Source organism: Meles meles, chromosome 16, assembly GCF_922984935.1.
Source record: "Meles meles chromosome 16, mMelMel3.1 paternal haplotype, whole genome shotgun sequence".
In the NCBI taxonomy this organism is placed as follows: Eukaryota; Metazoa; Chordata; class Mammalia; order Carnivora; family Mustelidae; genus Meles; species Meles meles.
The window spans coordinates 61,107,741-61,123,137 of record NC_060081.1 but is presented as its reverse complement, the minus strand read 5'-3'; the positions used below and the strand labels follow the sequence as shown (position 1 = coordinate 61,123,137).

Here is a 15,397-nt window from a genome sequence, read left to right as displayed (position 1 = left end):
CATTGAGGTTGGGGGGGTGGTCCCTGCTCAGCGGGAGTCTTCTTCTCCCTCTCCTGCTGCCCCTCCCCCTGGCTCATGCTCTCTCAAATGAATAAATAAAATATTTAGAAAATAAAATAAAATAAGGGTTGGTCAGATCTCCACTGGGGAGAGCTTGCCTCCTGTGCCACCGTGTCTGACACCTGCACTGCCTCTACCAACCCAGAAAACCAACCTGGTTAACATTCATAACTCCCTTGGGGCAGGCCCAAAGATTCCAAGCAATGGGGAATGTTTAAAATACTTAAGGGAGTGACATTTCCAAGCAACGTAGAATTGCTTAATTGATTTGCTAAATGCAATCCACTTCACCTCTCCAAAAAAGCTCTCCTAATGACCTTCCCAAATACAGACTCTTCCAGAAAGAGATGAACTTCTGATGGTTATTGGATCACCAACCAATCACAGGCACTTCTTCTTGCATAAGATATGAAGTGGGAGAAAGGACCCCATTAGCCCCATTTTACAGAAGAGGAAACTGAGGCTCAGGGCCATCAGGTGACTTTGCCCAAGGCCACGGCCCTGGTTCCCTCACCCTGACATAACACTCACGAGTATTCATGTGACAGCTCCTGCTGCTGATTCCATAAAAACAGGCCTAGAAGGCACACTGGGTGGGGAGTGTCAAGGGAAGCTGGGAGTCTGGGGTCCAGGCCTCCCCTTCCCGGCACACTGACCTTGGGCTGGGAATGCTGCCATCATCCAGAGATCCAGGGAGGGTGATGAAAGCAGCTTTTACAAAGCAGGGTCTGAGGCCCTCAAACAGGCCCCCTTTGTCAATTTCCTTTGCCCTTCTCTCCCCTACAAATCCCCCACCATGACCCGTCCCCCACCCCACCCCCCCCACAACCCAGGCCCACCGCCTTTAGCATCGCCCTCCTTGAGTGGCTGGCTCCAACACACTGGAAATTGACCACACAAATGCATGGCTTGTCTCTCTGGGCGGAGCCTCTCTGCCCCAGCCTTTTGGGGCCTTTTAGAGCCTGCCTTTCTCTGGGGCTCTTTCTTTCCACAGCTCAAGTCCCCAGCCCCTAGCGCAGGCATGATCGCTAATTAACTCTGGGTTAAAACCGGTCCTGGGAAGAAAGCCGGTGCAAGCAAGGCATTCCCACCGCCTCTCAGAGGATAAGGACGATGGTGGAGGGGGCTGGGCTCTCAAGGGGTTTGAGAATATACTACAAATGAAGCCCATGATCCCAGAGGGCTCCCAGATCTCCTCACCACACTGCCCAGCTTTCCGAGCTCTGATCATTCAGAACTCCTGTAACAGCCACCTCTTGCGACGTGCATCCAACACTTTTCAGACATGTTCTGATCCTCACGATAAGCTGCCCTTTCTGGGTGGACAGATAATATCACCTCCATTGTACAGATGCGATAACCGAGGCCCAGAGAGATTAAACCCCTCGCCCAGAATCACAGTTTGCAAATGGCAGAGCTGACTGCCAAATCCATTTGGCTCCCAAGTCATGCTTCTCTCTGCTCCTGTCCGATGCTCTCCCGGCTTCGCTGCGACTTTTCCCTTCTCTCCATTCTGGCAACATTTCACGGTGTGTCTGTCTCTGGATCTCCCCGCCTAAAGTAATTACTCAGCTTCTCACACACCTGCCCCCTACAGCTCTCTGAAGACAAGCATATGCCACTGTCCTTGAGCGCCCAAGAAAATGTCCATTCCCCCTCCCCTAAGGTTAGAAATAGGACCAGACCTTCGGAGACAAACACCCAGTGCAACGAGTTCTATGGGGCCCTAATTCAGTGCTTCAGAGGTGTTTGTGGGATAGAGAAAAGCTCCTTTCAGAAGCACTTGAGGAGCTCTCCATGGCAGCTGGCAAGAATGTAAATGTCACGGCCACTTTGAGAAATAGTTTGGCAGTTTCTTTAAAAAGCTAACCATGCACTTGCCATGTGACCCAGCAGTTCCACTCCTGGATAACCACCCAAGAGCAACAAAAAAGCACACGTTCGTACAAAGTCTTGCACACGAGTGTTCACAGCGGCATCTTTTCATAATAGGCCCTGAAATAAGCAGAAATCAGCCTAAATGTCCATCATATGTAAACAAGCTGTCAGACTTTCATACAATGGAATGTTACTCTGCCGTAAAATGGAAAGGGCCGTGAACACTTGGATCAACACGTACCAATCTCAAAAACATGAGGGTAAGTGGAAGAAGCCTGACACCAAAGACTATATGACGCCATAATTCAGATGAACTTTGTAGCAAAGGAAAAACCTATAAAGGCAGGAAGCAGAACTGTGGTTGTCTGGGTCTGGGGTTGGAGTGGGAGTTAATAGCAAACGGGCTGAAGGGAGCTTGTGGGGTGACACAGGTATTCCAAACAGGGTAGTGTGGTAGTGACATCATTTTATAAACTTACAAAAACTTGGGATGCCTGAGTGGCTAGGTTGGGTGAGCGTCTGCTTTTGGCTCAGATCATGATCGCAGGATCCTGGGATCGAGTCCTGCATCGGGCTCCTTGCTCAGTGGGAAGCCTGCTTCTCCCTCTACCTGCCTGCCTTTCCCTTTGCTTGTGCTCTCTCTGATAAATAAATAAATAAAATAAAATAAAATAAAAATCTTAAAAAAAAAAACTGACAAAAACTTATTAAACCATAACGTCAAACTAGTGCCTTTCAAGGTGTGTGAATTATACTTCAATAAAACTGTTAAAGTTTTTTTTAAAAAAGAGTAGAAGAAGAACTGGTAGGCCAAGGAAGGGCCTTAGAAGAACATCTGCCTGGTGCAGGGCACTAAACCTGGAAGCGAGAAAGCTCTGCTCATGTCCTGGCTCTCCCCCTGTCCAAGTAGGTGACTGTGGATAAGTGGGTCACCCCTCTGTGTCTCTGCTTTCTTGCTTTGTTCCAAGTACAATAATGACAACGGTAAGAGCTAGGTCTTGACGCTCACTCTAGAGCAGGTCTGCACCTGAAGCCCTGGCACATTTAATCCTCACCCAAAAGCCATATCAGTTGAGCCCTATCATTCTCACGTTACAGATGAGAAATCTGAGAATAAGCCTGAAGCCCTCAGCACAATGCCTGGCCAGCGGCCAAGCTCCAGCTGAGGTTGAACGCCGATCCCCATGGCTTCTCCAGCCTGTTCCCTGAGCCCGTGGTCTGCTCTCCGGCCTGGTGTCTACTCTAGCTGCTCACCTCAGTGCGGTCCCCACCTTGTGTTCCCTGAGATAACTTTACTGTATTGGGGCTGGGGGGCTCCCCACTGCTCGGTCTGCCCACTCTTAGTCCCACTTTGTGTCCGGCCTGGCTCAGTCCGTGCTTCTGTGGGAAACATCCTATGTGTGCTCTGTGCCAAGAACATGGCGCAGGGCAGGCTGAGAAGAAAGATCACAAAATCCTGCATGGAGGCTCCTTCAGAAACCACTGGTTCCCCCCAAGGGGCCACCAAAGGGAGTCTTCACTTCCCCTGCTTCCACGGGAGCAGTCTCGTATTTTAAATCTGCTTTATATACTGTACTTCCATTGAGGATTTCCAAATGGAATGACCGAATGACCACCTCCAAATGACCACCCCGGGGGGTCGAGCCCGGACTCTGGGTTTCCAGTCAGGTCATGATCTCAGGATCCTGCTTGTCACTGGCTCCCTCTGCCCCTCCCCCCACACACGCGGTAGTGCACACTCTCTCTCTCTCAAATAAATAAATCTTTAAAAAGGAAGATTTCCAGAGAAAGGTCTATGCCACTTTTTTTTTAATATTTTATTTATTTATTTGACAGAGATCACAAGGAGATAGAGAGGCAGGCAGAAAGAGAGAGAGGGAAGCAGGCTCCCTGCTGAGCAGAGAGCCCGATGCGGGGCTCGACCCAGGACCCTGAAATCATGACCTGAGCCGAAGGCAGCGGCTTAACCCACTGAGCCACCCAGGCGCCCCTTTTTTTTTTTTTTTTTTTTAAGTCTGAAAGCCGCTCTCGGAGGCCTGGAGGGTAGAAGTAGCTTGCTGAGGGTCGGAGAGGTCGCGACTGACAGACCCAGGAGGGGCAGCGGGTGAAGCTTAGTGCTCCTTCCGCTCCTCCGCAACAGCCGCGGGGGACACGGGCACCCCTGCCTCACACGCTTTGATGCCATTCTTGAGGATTCTTCAGCTCCAGGCTCACAAAAGTCTGGAAACACAGCAACCCTCCCAAGGTTTGCCAACTCTTTCCTCTCACTTCACACATTTTGAGGCAGCTACCCGTGCTCGGCCGCCTTGACACCTGACAGCAGGTACTCCGCCGGCTCGCTGCCTCAGCTGGCGTAAATCAAATAAGGCAAATAAACAGTGTTCCTTGCTAAGGAGCTGCACTAACGTGAAATACAGTTGCACAGAATTATCTCAACTTTTTTGTTAACATTTTATTTATTCGACAGAGAGAGAAGCAGGCTCCCCGCTGAGCAGAGAGCCCGATGCGGGGCTGGATCCCTGGATTCTGGGATCATGACCTGAGCCGAAGGCAGAAGCTTAACCCACTGAGCCACCCAGGTACCCCCTATCTCAACTTTTTAAAAGCCACATTTAACTCAGAGAGTAAGTGAACCCTTGGTGTTTCCCTGGGATGATTACTCCAATTACTAGAGAAACAGCATTTTACTCTCCGTTCACCTCAGAATAAGATCATAACTTCGTGCTCTGGCCATTCCCGCCAGAATAAAGGGAAAGTTCCATACAAGTCTTCATTTGCAAAGGGAAAAACCTCTTCCCCCATTAGGGTTTGTCAGTGTGATGCTAAAAACGGTCCTCTGGTTGACTCGTGGGTAATTGATTCTCTGACGTGGATGATGCTTAGGAAAATGAAGGTATAAATGGTGGGAGCGCCTCGCAGCCACTGAGCAAACGCCGAGCCCAGGGTCCAGGGAGCTGGAGCAGCGCCTCACAGCAGAGGGACACCTGCCACATCGGAGGTGAGAGAGGGTGACCCTGGGGGCTGGGGCTGGATGGGCTGAAAAGGTTGACCTTATCACCAACTCAGAGAAACTGAGTCCAAGAGGGCCACCATCATCCTCTTTGCTTGTGGACTAGTAAGTACACTCAGACCCCCAGTTAGGGGCTCTGGAACATGCTGTGGATGGTTGGCGCCACATTGAGATTGTCTTGGATCGTTGGCATCTCAACCTTGGGAAAGCGGCTGGCAGGCAGGCAGACGAGTTCCCAGTGTCCCTCGGCGGTGGACAAGGTCAAGGCTCCCCTTCATGAGTGTGTAGGCAGACGTCTGAGGCAAGACATGAGCTGGCTAGGGTCGCCCAACTACAACGGGGTTCTGCAGATCGGAAAGGAGCCAAATGGCTGTGCCAATCAATACTGCCCATCCTGTCGCTCCAAACCCATTCAACATAATTGCCTGGAAATTGATAACGTTTTGCTTTTGCTCAATGGCAGCTGTGCTCCTTACTCAAGGTTTCAGATGCAATTATCTGCCCTTGGAGCGAGCGCTCCATTACCCCACGCTTGTCTCTTGATCCATGCTTGGAAGGTCCGATGTATTTGTGCCTTTCACCATAAGCCGCCTCAAACCCTTTCTGGAAGGAGGTGGGGGTGTCCCTCTTCTGAGTGACAATGCAAGATACTTCCTCATTAAAAACTTAGATCTCCTCCCATTTGGAAAGCTATCGCTGAAACATTTGATAAACTGGACCAGGAGGTCAGTGCTTCAACGTGCTTAAATTACAAAGCAGAATATTTAGGAAAGGGGAAAAAGATTTTCTTCCTCAGGGTTCAGAAGTGGGCACTCGAGACTATCATTAGCGAAGCCGCACCTGCAGGACTCTTGTGGCATTCTTGGCACAGAGGCTGGCAAGAGGTGCCAGCGAATGTAGATCGAGTGCCCATTTATCCTGATTCCAGATGACCTCAAATAGATCTAACCACGGAATTCATTTGTAAACACGGCAGAAAGCTGATACTCATAGCAATAGATGATAAACCTTAAAATGCCTTTGGAGGGGCACCTGGGTGGCTCAGTGGGTTAAAGCCTCTGCCTTCGGCTCAGGTCATGATCCCAGGGTCCTGGGATGGAGCCCCACATGGGGCTCTCTGCTCAGCGGGGAACCTGCTTCCTCCTCTCTCTCTGCTGCCTCTCTGCCTACTTGTGATCTCTGCCTGTCAAATAAATAAATAAAATCTTTGAAAAAAAAATGCCTTTGGAGCCATCAAGGAGTCGTTCGTGATGCTCTTGGATTTGTGCTCCACTTAATTCCCTGGAATTCTCTGTAGACGGCTCGTGTAGAATACATCTGGCAATAGTTGTTTTATTCTTGGTGATACAACCTCTACCCTATGGAACCATAAGCAAGGTCATTCATGTTGTGTCCCAACTCTGTCCGGAGCAATTTTGCAATGCTGTGGATTAGGTTCTCCTAGCCCAGAGGTTGCGATGGTGTCTGCACCCATCCCTGGGGCACATGGTTTGTAGCAAATGTTGTGCCTCCAGACTATACGGTTGCTCAGCCGAGTTCTGAATAAGCTGGGGGTTACGGAAGTTACTATGACTTGGCCCCCCAAAGTCTGCGCTCCTATCTGGTTATTTTCAACTCCCTGAAACCCCTGGATGTGCACAGGAAAGGTGCCGACCAAGCAGATGTTCCTGTTTGTCTCCCTTTTTTTCTTCCCTAGAGACCCCATGACAAAAAAAAAAAAGCTTTCCCTTTTTTTCAGAATGCTTCCCATGTGCAGGTGATGAATTCTGTAGGGCCCATGAATAGGGAGCGCTGTGAATAGGATATTGTATCTGGGAGGCTGTCTCAAGGGGCGGGAGGAAGCCTGCTGGCCTGGGGACTGTGAGGCCATTCTGAAGTGCCCACTCCAAAACTAATTTGAAGGAAGACCATGGAAAAAGACCCTTTCCCTGCTCTGGGCTCATTTCCTCAGCTGTAAAATGAAGACCGTGATACCTGTTCCAGAGGTTGAAAGTGAGGTTGGGCCATGAGGACCAGGGGGGCACAGCGGCTGGGGACCTCAGGTAAAGGTGCAGGAGGCCAAGGGAGAGCTTAGGCCAAGAGAAGGAGTTTGGGCTTTGCTCTGGAGGGAGTAGACAACCAAGGGCTTCTGAGCAGGGGAATGAAGTATTGAGGGGCCTGGATATGCCCAGGTCTTTAAAAGATCAGCAGCAAAAAAGGCAAGAAAGTCCAGGCTGCAGCTGGGAGACAGAAACAGTAGGGTTCGTGTCAAGGGGCTCTCTTCACCTCCAAAGATCTCTGTGCTTAGGAAAGTTCATTGCTAGAGAGACAGTCTGGACCAGGCAAGGAGAAGGGAGGGCTAGATGAGATATGGCATGAAGAGGAGGACAGAAGATTGAGATCCTCCGTCTGGAGAGCAAAGAAATCAGATGCAAAGGGTTTTGTCTGTGGAGGAAGGAGCAGAAGCTGCAGGTGGCCCAGCAGTGGGTGTGGGTGAGGGGTGGAGGGCAGATGTCACGTTCTCATCCTTTCTCTAGCCCCAGTCCTTATGAGGAAGGTAGAAGCTCAACACCTTTGCAGGACAAGGGGCTTTGCACTTGACATGATGAGAAAAATTCCCAACAAGAAGAGCTAGCAGGCATCAAGAGAAATGAAATCTTGCCATTTGCAATGATGTGGATGGAACTAGAGGGTATTATGCTAAGCAAAAGAAGTCAGTCAGAGAAAGACAATTATCATGTGATCTCTCTGTATACGTGCTGCCGAAGCGAGAACTCATGTGATCTCTCTGATATGAAGAATTTAAGAGGCGGGGGGCGGGGATCGTGGGGGATAGAGGGGGAAAATAAGATAAGATGGGATCTGGAAGGAGACAAACCATAAGAGACTCTTAATCTCACGAAATAAACAGGGTTGCTGGGGGGTAGAGGGCAAGGATAGGGTGGCTGGGTTATGGACATTGGGGAGGGTATGTGCTATGGTGAGTGCTGTGAAATGTGTAAGCCTGACAATTCACAGACCTGTACCCCTGGGGCTAATAATACATTATATGTTATTTAAAAAAAAAAAAAAGAAGAAGAAGAAGAAGAAGAGCTGGCTGAGAATAGTACATCCTGGTTTAGAGGTAGTGAGCTCCCTGTCACTCACTGGCAGACAGCATATGAGCAGGAACTGGAGGATTGCTGGTGGTGGGAGGGAGTGGTGGGGGTGCACGCCAAGGAGGGGCTGCTCCCTCCAGCTCTGGAGGTGCAGGATCTCAGGCTGCACTGAGCCATCTCTGCAGATGGTTCCCTGCGTCTCACAGTGTGCCTGGGTTAGCCAAGACCTTGGTGTCTGGTACAAGGGACGTGATGCCCTAAGAGGCCAGGTAAGCCCAGAAAAGGAAAGGTGATCCTGCCAGGGCTGGCCCTGCCTGCTGGAAATCACTATTCAACAAGCCAGGAGAGAAATTGAAAGACACGGGTTGATGTTGGGAAAGGAGGGGTCCCTGCCCCTCTCTGCACTGGCTGGGCCCCTGCATGGGCCTGTCGCCCCATGGAGTAGATATCCTGCTGAGGAGGGGGCATAGGAAGTGCGGAGACCCAATTCCTAGGTAGTTGAGTCACCCCAACTTCGCCGTGGGCAATTCTGAGTTGCCAGGTGAGGCTCGGCCCCCCCCTGAGGCAGGCGCCTCCCCGCCGCTGCCTGTTCTCCCCCTGACTGCAGAGCATGGTATCAGCAGGCCCCAATTACGGGTAATTACATGATCTATTAGACGACTCTGTCGCACTGGCTCCCCAGGCTCCCTGGTCTCTTCTAAGGCTAAAACCCTTTGGAGGAATGGAAATATCTGGAGCGAGATGTATAGCTTTCTCTTCCCTCTGACTTCACAAATAACAGAACAGGACAGGAGTCCTTCCCCCTGAGTGGGTCTGATATGAGGTCACAGCAGCAAGTGTTTTGGAGAAGTCCTTATGTTCCAGGCTTCTCTCATCTCATCGAACCCTGACAAGGACCATATGCAGTCAGTATAACAGACTCCATTTTATGGGTAGGGAAACTGAGGCCCAGAGAAGAGAAGCCACTTTTCCTGGGCCACACAGCTAGCGATGGTAGAACCCAGCTATGAACTGAGAGATCTGTGGGACTCAGAGCCTGAGCTGCTGCCGGTGCCACAGTGGATGTGGCTGACTTAGACGACCAGGAGAAGGTCCCCCATCCCTTGCTGAGGCCCAAATTCCACCAACAATGCCTTAAAGCAAGGGGCAGTTTCCCCAATATCATGAATTTTCCATCCAATACTGTGGGATCGGCAGGGTAGCTTATCATGCCCATTTTACAGATGCAGAAAATGAGATCAGATCTTGTGACTGGCAAAAGCAGGATTTGAACCCAGGTTTGTCTGACTTCCAGAGTTTGGGTCCTTTTTCCTACCTCACAGATTCCAAAGGACAAGGACTAAGGTTTGCATAGAGCCAATTGGGTCCAGGGCTGGGCCCTGCCAACGAAGGGCATCCCCGTGGCTATGGCTACACTTGACCTTCTCCTTCTGTCATTGTCCAGGGGCCACCACAGGGGTGAAGGATGCTGCTCTGGGTGTTCTTCCTGGTGATCCTTACCCTCAGCAGTGACTCCCACTCTTTCCCACCATCCCTGCCCCTCAGGTAAGCCATCCTGCCCCCAGGGCCTATGTCCCAATGTCCCCAATTATCCCTGCACCCTAGAGGGGGATGTCTTAGGGGGTGCAGAATAGAGCCCTAAGCTGGCCCACAGCCAACTCCTCAGCAGCCCCGCCTCACTGCCCATCTCAGGGGTCTGCCCCTGAGCTCCAGAGAAGCCTCCCGGCCTGGGTCCTACCCTCTCTGGGGGTGAACAGGGCAACGGACAGAAGGACTTTACAGGGACAGGATGAGTACAGCTCCCGGTTTCCTCACCTGACCCTGCCACCCCACCCTCTGACCTCTGACTCCTGTATAGAGTCCCTCGGTATGCAGACGCCATCTTCACCAACAGCTACCGGAAGGTGCTGGGCCAGCTGTCAGCCCGCAAGCTACTGCACGACATCATGAGCCGCCAGCAGGGGTAAGCAGACGGCCTGGGGATTTTTCCCTATATCTCCATGCATCAGAGGGTGGAGGGACATTTGGTCCCTCCCTTTGCACAGCATCTATCGCTTCCAGACTTGCCTTAGCAGCAGGGCCATAATGTGAAGCCCTAGCTTACCTCTACCCACAAATGATCGCTGAACACCAACTGTGCTTCTCCCCATGCAAGTCTCCCATAGTAATACTGACGGTGGTTAACCATTTGACATGATTCTGTGCTGGAAACCAAGGCTTTGCCCTGGGACATTTCCCTGCGCTCGGGACAGAGCTGGACTCGAAGCATCGGCCGTTACTCTTAGTTTCCTACCTGTAACAACCTTATGAAGTAGGCACTGTTGACTCCCATCTCACAGTGCAGATAATAGTGTCCAAAGGACACACACCGAATAGTGGCAGGGCTCGGGTCCAAAGAGCCTGACATCACAGCCTGTACCTTTTGTTATTTTGGAAAATTTCCACACTTACAGAAAAGTCACAGGAGTAATATAATGGACTTCCACATCCCCTCCCCTGCCTTCAACAATTACTACTGTTTTATCCTATTTGCTAACACACCCACACAAACACAGGTGCACCTTGTTTCACTGAACCGTGTCAGAGTAAACCGCAGTCATCACAACCCTTTACCCTTAAATACTCCTGCATGGTGCCTGCTAACAGCTAACAAAAGAAACTTCTCGGACATAATCACAGCATAATTAGCACTTAGTGTACATATATGCATTTCACCAGTTTCCCCCCAAATGTCCTTTGTAGCAATTTTTAAGTTTCCTGATCCGGGATCCAATCCAGGATCGTGGGTTGCACGGAATGGTCCTGTCTCTTCAGTTTCCTTTACTCTGGACAGTTCTGGAGTCTCTCATGACATTGACATTTTGTGTTAGTAAAGGCCAACTATTCTTTATAGAACGTCCCTCGTGTTGGATTTGCCTGATGTTGCGTCGTGATTAGATTCCGGTTACGCGTTCACAGCAGTGATATTGGGTCCTTCTTGGTTCACCCTATCAGGAGGCAGGTGGTGTCCATCTGTCCCATTATTGGTGACGGTAACTCTAGTTGCTTGGTTAACGTGATGTCTGCCAGCTTTCTCCTCCGTCCAGTTAATACTTACCCCTCATAATTATTAAGAAATCTGTGGGGAGATACTTTGCAAATACCCGTTCTCTTCACTACTAAGTGCTTTCCTCAATGTTGCTGAGTCTGATTCAGTTGGGTGGAAGAGTCCACAACAGATTTTGGAAGAGGCATAGGAACCCACCACTTTTGTTTACTTTGCCCTGGCCTTTACCAGGCTTCTCCACATCCCACCCAAAGGACAACCTCAACTGTTGCTCTTTTTCTAATCTACTAGAGAGAAAAACCGGGAGCAAGGAGCAAAGGCACGGCTCGGCCGTCAGGTGGACGGTATGTGGGCAGGCGCAAAGCAGACGCCCCTGGAGAGCACCCTGGCAGCCATGTTGCAGAAGCAGAGGTAGGAGTACGGGTGTGCGCATGCGTGTGTGTGGTCCGGGACCTCGGAGGCTTCCTTCCCCGTGGGCTGCCGGGAAAAGGGAAGGATCTCCACCTCTCCAAAGGCCTGGGGCTCTGCCAAGCAAACTGGGAACTAGGTCTCTCCTTACACACACCAAGAACTGGAGGAAGGGGAGAAAATGCATGCCAGAGACCGGCTCTTACCTACTGTTGTGTCTCCAGCGTGAAGCAAGAGGCCAGGCTCAGAGTCTATGTACGAAAATTGTTACATACTAAATAGAGCCGGGGTAGGACCCAGGAACCTGAATTTTAACCAGGGTCCCAGAGGGTTCTGTTGTGGATGATCTGACAGGCACACCCTGGGGCCCTTGGCAAGTTCCCCAAACTATAAAGCCAAGAGAACGCCAGACCCTCCCAACAGCCTCAGGCAGACTAGCACGGGCAGCACTCATGAGAAGGAAAGATGAGGACGACAGATGACAGTCATTCCTCCTGTCGCTGACCTTCATGGTCCCACTGGGTGTAAGGGAAGATCAGGAGTGAGTGCTCTCGTCTTACAGGGGAGGGAAACTGAAGCAAAGCAGCTGGTCCCAAGATCTGTTTGCTTCCCTTTTTCACACGGAGTTCCACTTCACAAAGTTTCCCAGGGATGACATGACTGTTTGTGGAGAAACTCTGCTGTATTTTCGAGGCTGATTTGAAACTATGATCACAAACGTGTCCCAGCATGGCTCTGCCAGTCACTTCTGCACCAACCTATTAAGCAAATCCTGTTCCCAGCAGAGCTCTCCATGTGCTCCCTCACCTTCTTCTCAACATAATTAGACACCAAGAGCCCAGAGATCTCACCAACTATAGCCCTGTGGAGACACAAGCAGCAGGCAGATGGGCGGGCTGCAGGAGAGGTGAGAACCAGCCTGGGAGGCACACAGCAAGACAGCTTCCTTGTTTCCTGCTTTGTGGAGGGAAGAGGAGCTCCAATCACCTCTAAGGTCCCTAAGACTAGAATTCTAAGAATAGTACCTCCCCCCAGCCACTCATGCTGAGATTAGGTCATCATTCCCGGGCTTTATGGCTCCTGCCAGGCTCCAGTGGGTAGGGTGGAGTGTCCCCAGGGAGGGCCAAGTCCCAAGAAAACAGGCTTTGTTCCTGCAGGTTAAAAGCCAGAGACTTCCCAGAGCTGCAGACAGAGCAGGAGGGAAGGGGTCCGGAGACTGCTCCAACCATTGTTCCCCCTCCAGCTCAAGGGCTGCAAATCCCAGCATCTCTTGGAGGCGAGGAGGGGGGCTAAGGAAACAAGAGAAGAATGAGTTCTCATACCTCGATCGTCAGAGGAGAATGATTTGGAAAATGGCCCATTTGTACACCCACCACACGTTATGTACACCTCGTGGCCCTGTGAGGAAATTGAGATTCATAAGTACCTGTTCTCCCCTCCCTGGAAAAGTCGTCCGATGGCTACTGTGTGCCAGGCTCTAGGCCGAGGGTACAGCAGTGCCTAGGACAACAGGGGTCCCTGCTCTCATGGAATTTACTTCCGTACTGTCTCAATGAGGCAGACAGAAATTATGCAAGCACCTGAACGGCGGATTATGTAATCTGTGATAAATAGTAAGAGATGTTAGGGGTGTGGTTGAACCTATGTTCGGGAAGGAATGACCTAACCCGATTCTGTCTTGAGGATTAGAGGTGGCTCCTTCAAAGGGAAGTAATTATTCCGGGATGTCAGTAGGAGTGGGTTGGCAGAGCTGGGGCTAGGACTGGGTTCGCTCTGCTGGAACGCATGAGATCCTTCCCTTCTTCCCACATTGCCTCTTCTGGAACGCAGAACGCTCTTCCTGATCCTGGTGTGCCTATCACCCTAGTTCCACGTGTCTTGGCCAAACTCACCCTAGCTTTAGTCTCCTCAATTGAGTTTTATCTTTCTTTCTGCAACAGGAATTCCTGAGGATGAAGATTCTCAGGATGAAGAAGTTCATCCTGAGGATGAACAGGAATTCCTGAGGATGAAGATGTGCTGAACCACAGCAATGGTTACACCTGTGTTTTATGCTACCGGCAGCCAAAAGACAATCATATCCAGTGAACCCTATTGAATTTCTGACCCATTTTTTCCCCATCATAAATACAATAAAATTCCCCCATACTGGTCTGCATCTCAATTTCCTTCTCTCTCCAGCCTAATTTTTTAAAATGTGTTTTACATAGTTACATTTCCCAAAGAAGTATGACAAGGTATACTACAAAAATAGCTAACATTAATCAAGTAAGTACTCGGAATGCCAGCCCAACAGCTTGGTGCATAGAATCTCATATGCTCCTCACACAGCCTACTGGGAGGTATCGGTGTACTCATTTCACAGACAAAGCACTCGAAGGCACAAGAAATGTAACTGAACTGCCAAGGTCACTGCTGACAAGTGAGAGAACTGAGATTCAAACCCCGGTAGGCCAGCTCAGACCCAGGCTCTTCACCATATCCGTCCCCTCTGGGCCAAAGTCATCCTTCATCCACTAGTGACTTGTACATCTATGAGCGATATCATTTATTCATTCAACAAATATTTATAGAGTATCCACTAGGTGCCAGGGCCTGTTCTAGGGACTGGGAATACGACTGTGAGCAAAGAGGCAAAGTCCCTGATCTCAGAGACCTTATATTCTAATGAGGGGGAAGAATAATAAAAACAAGTAAATACAGAATACGTTAGATGGTGGCAGTTGCCAAGGAGAAAGATTTAAGGGACTGGCGAGTGCAGGAGGACATTTTTGTAGCTATCACCCATACATGTGCTGGGCTGTGGTCAGGGAAGTCCTCAGTCAGAGGGTGACATTCAAGCAAAGGCCTGAAGGAAGAGAGGGGGTTGGCTATGTATCTGGGCCAAAAATATTTCAAACAGTGAAAACGCAACACAAAGGTCCCGAGGCAAGAACCCAGAAGGAGCAAGGGCAAGGAGGCCAGCGTGGCTACATTATGAGGGTATGAGCAGAAGAAGGCTGAGGGAAACTGGGAGGACAGCTCACGGTGGTGAGGCGAGTCCATGAGTCCTCATGGTGAGGACTTGGGATCTCACTCTTTGCAAGATAGGAGTCATCACAGAGTTTGAATGGAAGAATGACATGATCTGATTTGCATTTTAAATCACTCTGAGAAAGGGTCGAGTTCTGGATACTTTCTTAGGGGAGAACTAATTGCTGATGGATAAGGTATGGGGATTGGATTCCAGGGCACCTGGGTGGCTCAGTTGGTTAAGCGACTGCCTTCGGCCCAGGTCATGATCCTGGAGTCCCAGGATCGGGTCCTGGATCGGGCTCCCTGCTCAGCAAGGAGTCTGCTTCTCCCCTCTGACCTTCTCCGCTCTCATGGTCTCTGTCAAATAAATAAAATCTTTTTTAAAAAATGATTCCAAAGTTTTTGGCCTGAGCAACTAGAAGGATGGAGTAGCCATTTAGGAGCTTTGAGGGAAGAGATTTAGGAGTTGAGAACAGAATTAGGAGTTTGGGTTTGGGGGCGCCTGAGTGGCTCGCTCAGTTGAACATCTGCCTTCAGCTCAGGTCATGATCCTAGGGTCCTGGGATCAAGTCCCACATCGGGCTCCCTGCTCAGAGGAGAACCTGCTTCTCCCTCTGCCTCTGAAGCTCCGCCTGCTTGTGCCCTTTCTCTCTCTCAAATAAATAAAATCTTTGGTGGGGGGAAGAGGAATTTGGGTTTGGACCAGTTGAGCAGTTGAGTCTGAGATGCCTCTTAACGATCCAAGTGAGGAAGCTGTGGGAGCACTGGCGTTTGTAAGTCTGGAGTCAGAGGGAGATCCAGACAGCCAGTTTGGTCTTGAAAGTCAGGGGGGTAGGCGAGATCACCAAAGACAAACAGAAAGCAAAAACAAACAAAAAGAGGTCCAAGGACTTACCCCAGGGA

At 50.3% G+C, this 15,397-nt stretch overlaps 1 protein-coding gene across 1 annotated transcript; it reads left to right on the top strand.

The window, feature by feature from the left end:
- The first annotated feature begins 9,475 nt into the window (after positions 1-9,475).
- On the top strand, positions 9,476-13,643 carry GHRH (growth hormone releasing hormone). Its single transcript, XM_045981822.1, has 5 exons — positions 9,476-9,570; positions 9,884-9,988; positions 11,363-11,482; positions 13,420-13,441; positions 13,519-13,643. The coding sequence occupies exons 1-4, from the start codon at positions 9,491-9,493 to the stop codon at positions 13,427-13,429; spliced, it is 315 nt and encodes a 104-aa protein (XP_045837778.1). The 5' UTR covers positions 9,476-9,490; the 3' UTR covers positions 13,430-13,441; positions 13,519-13,643.
- Positions 13,644-15,397: the final 1,754 nt, after the last annotated feature.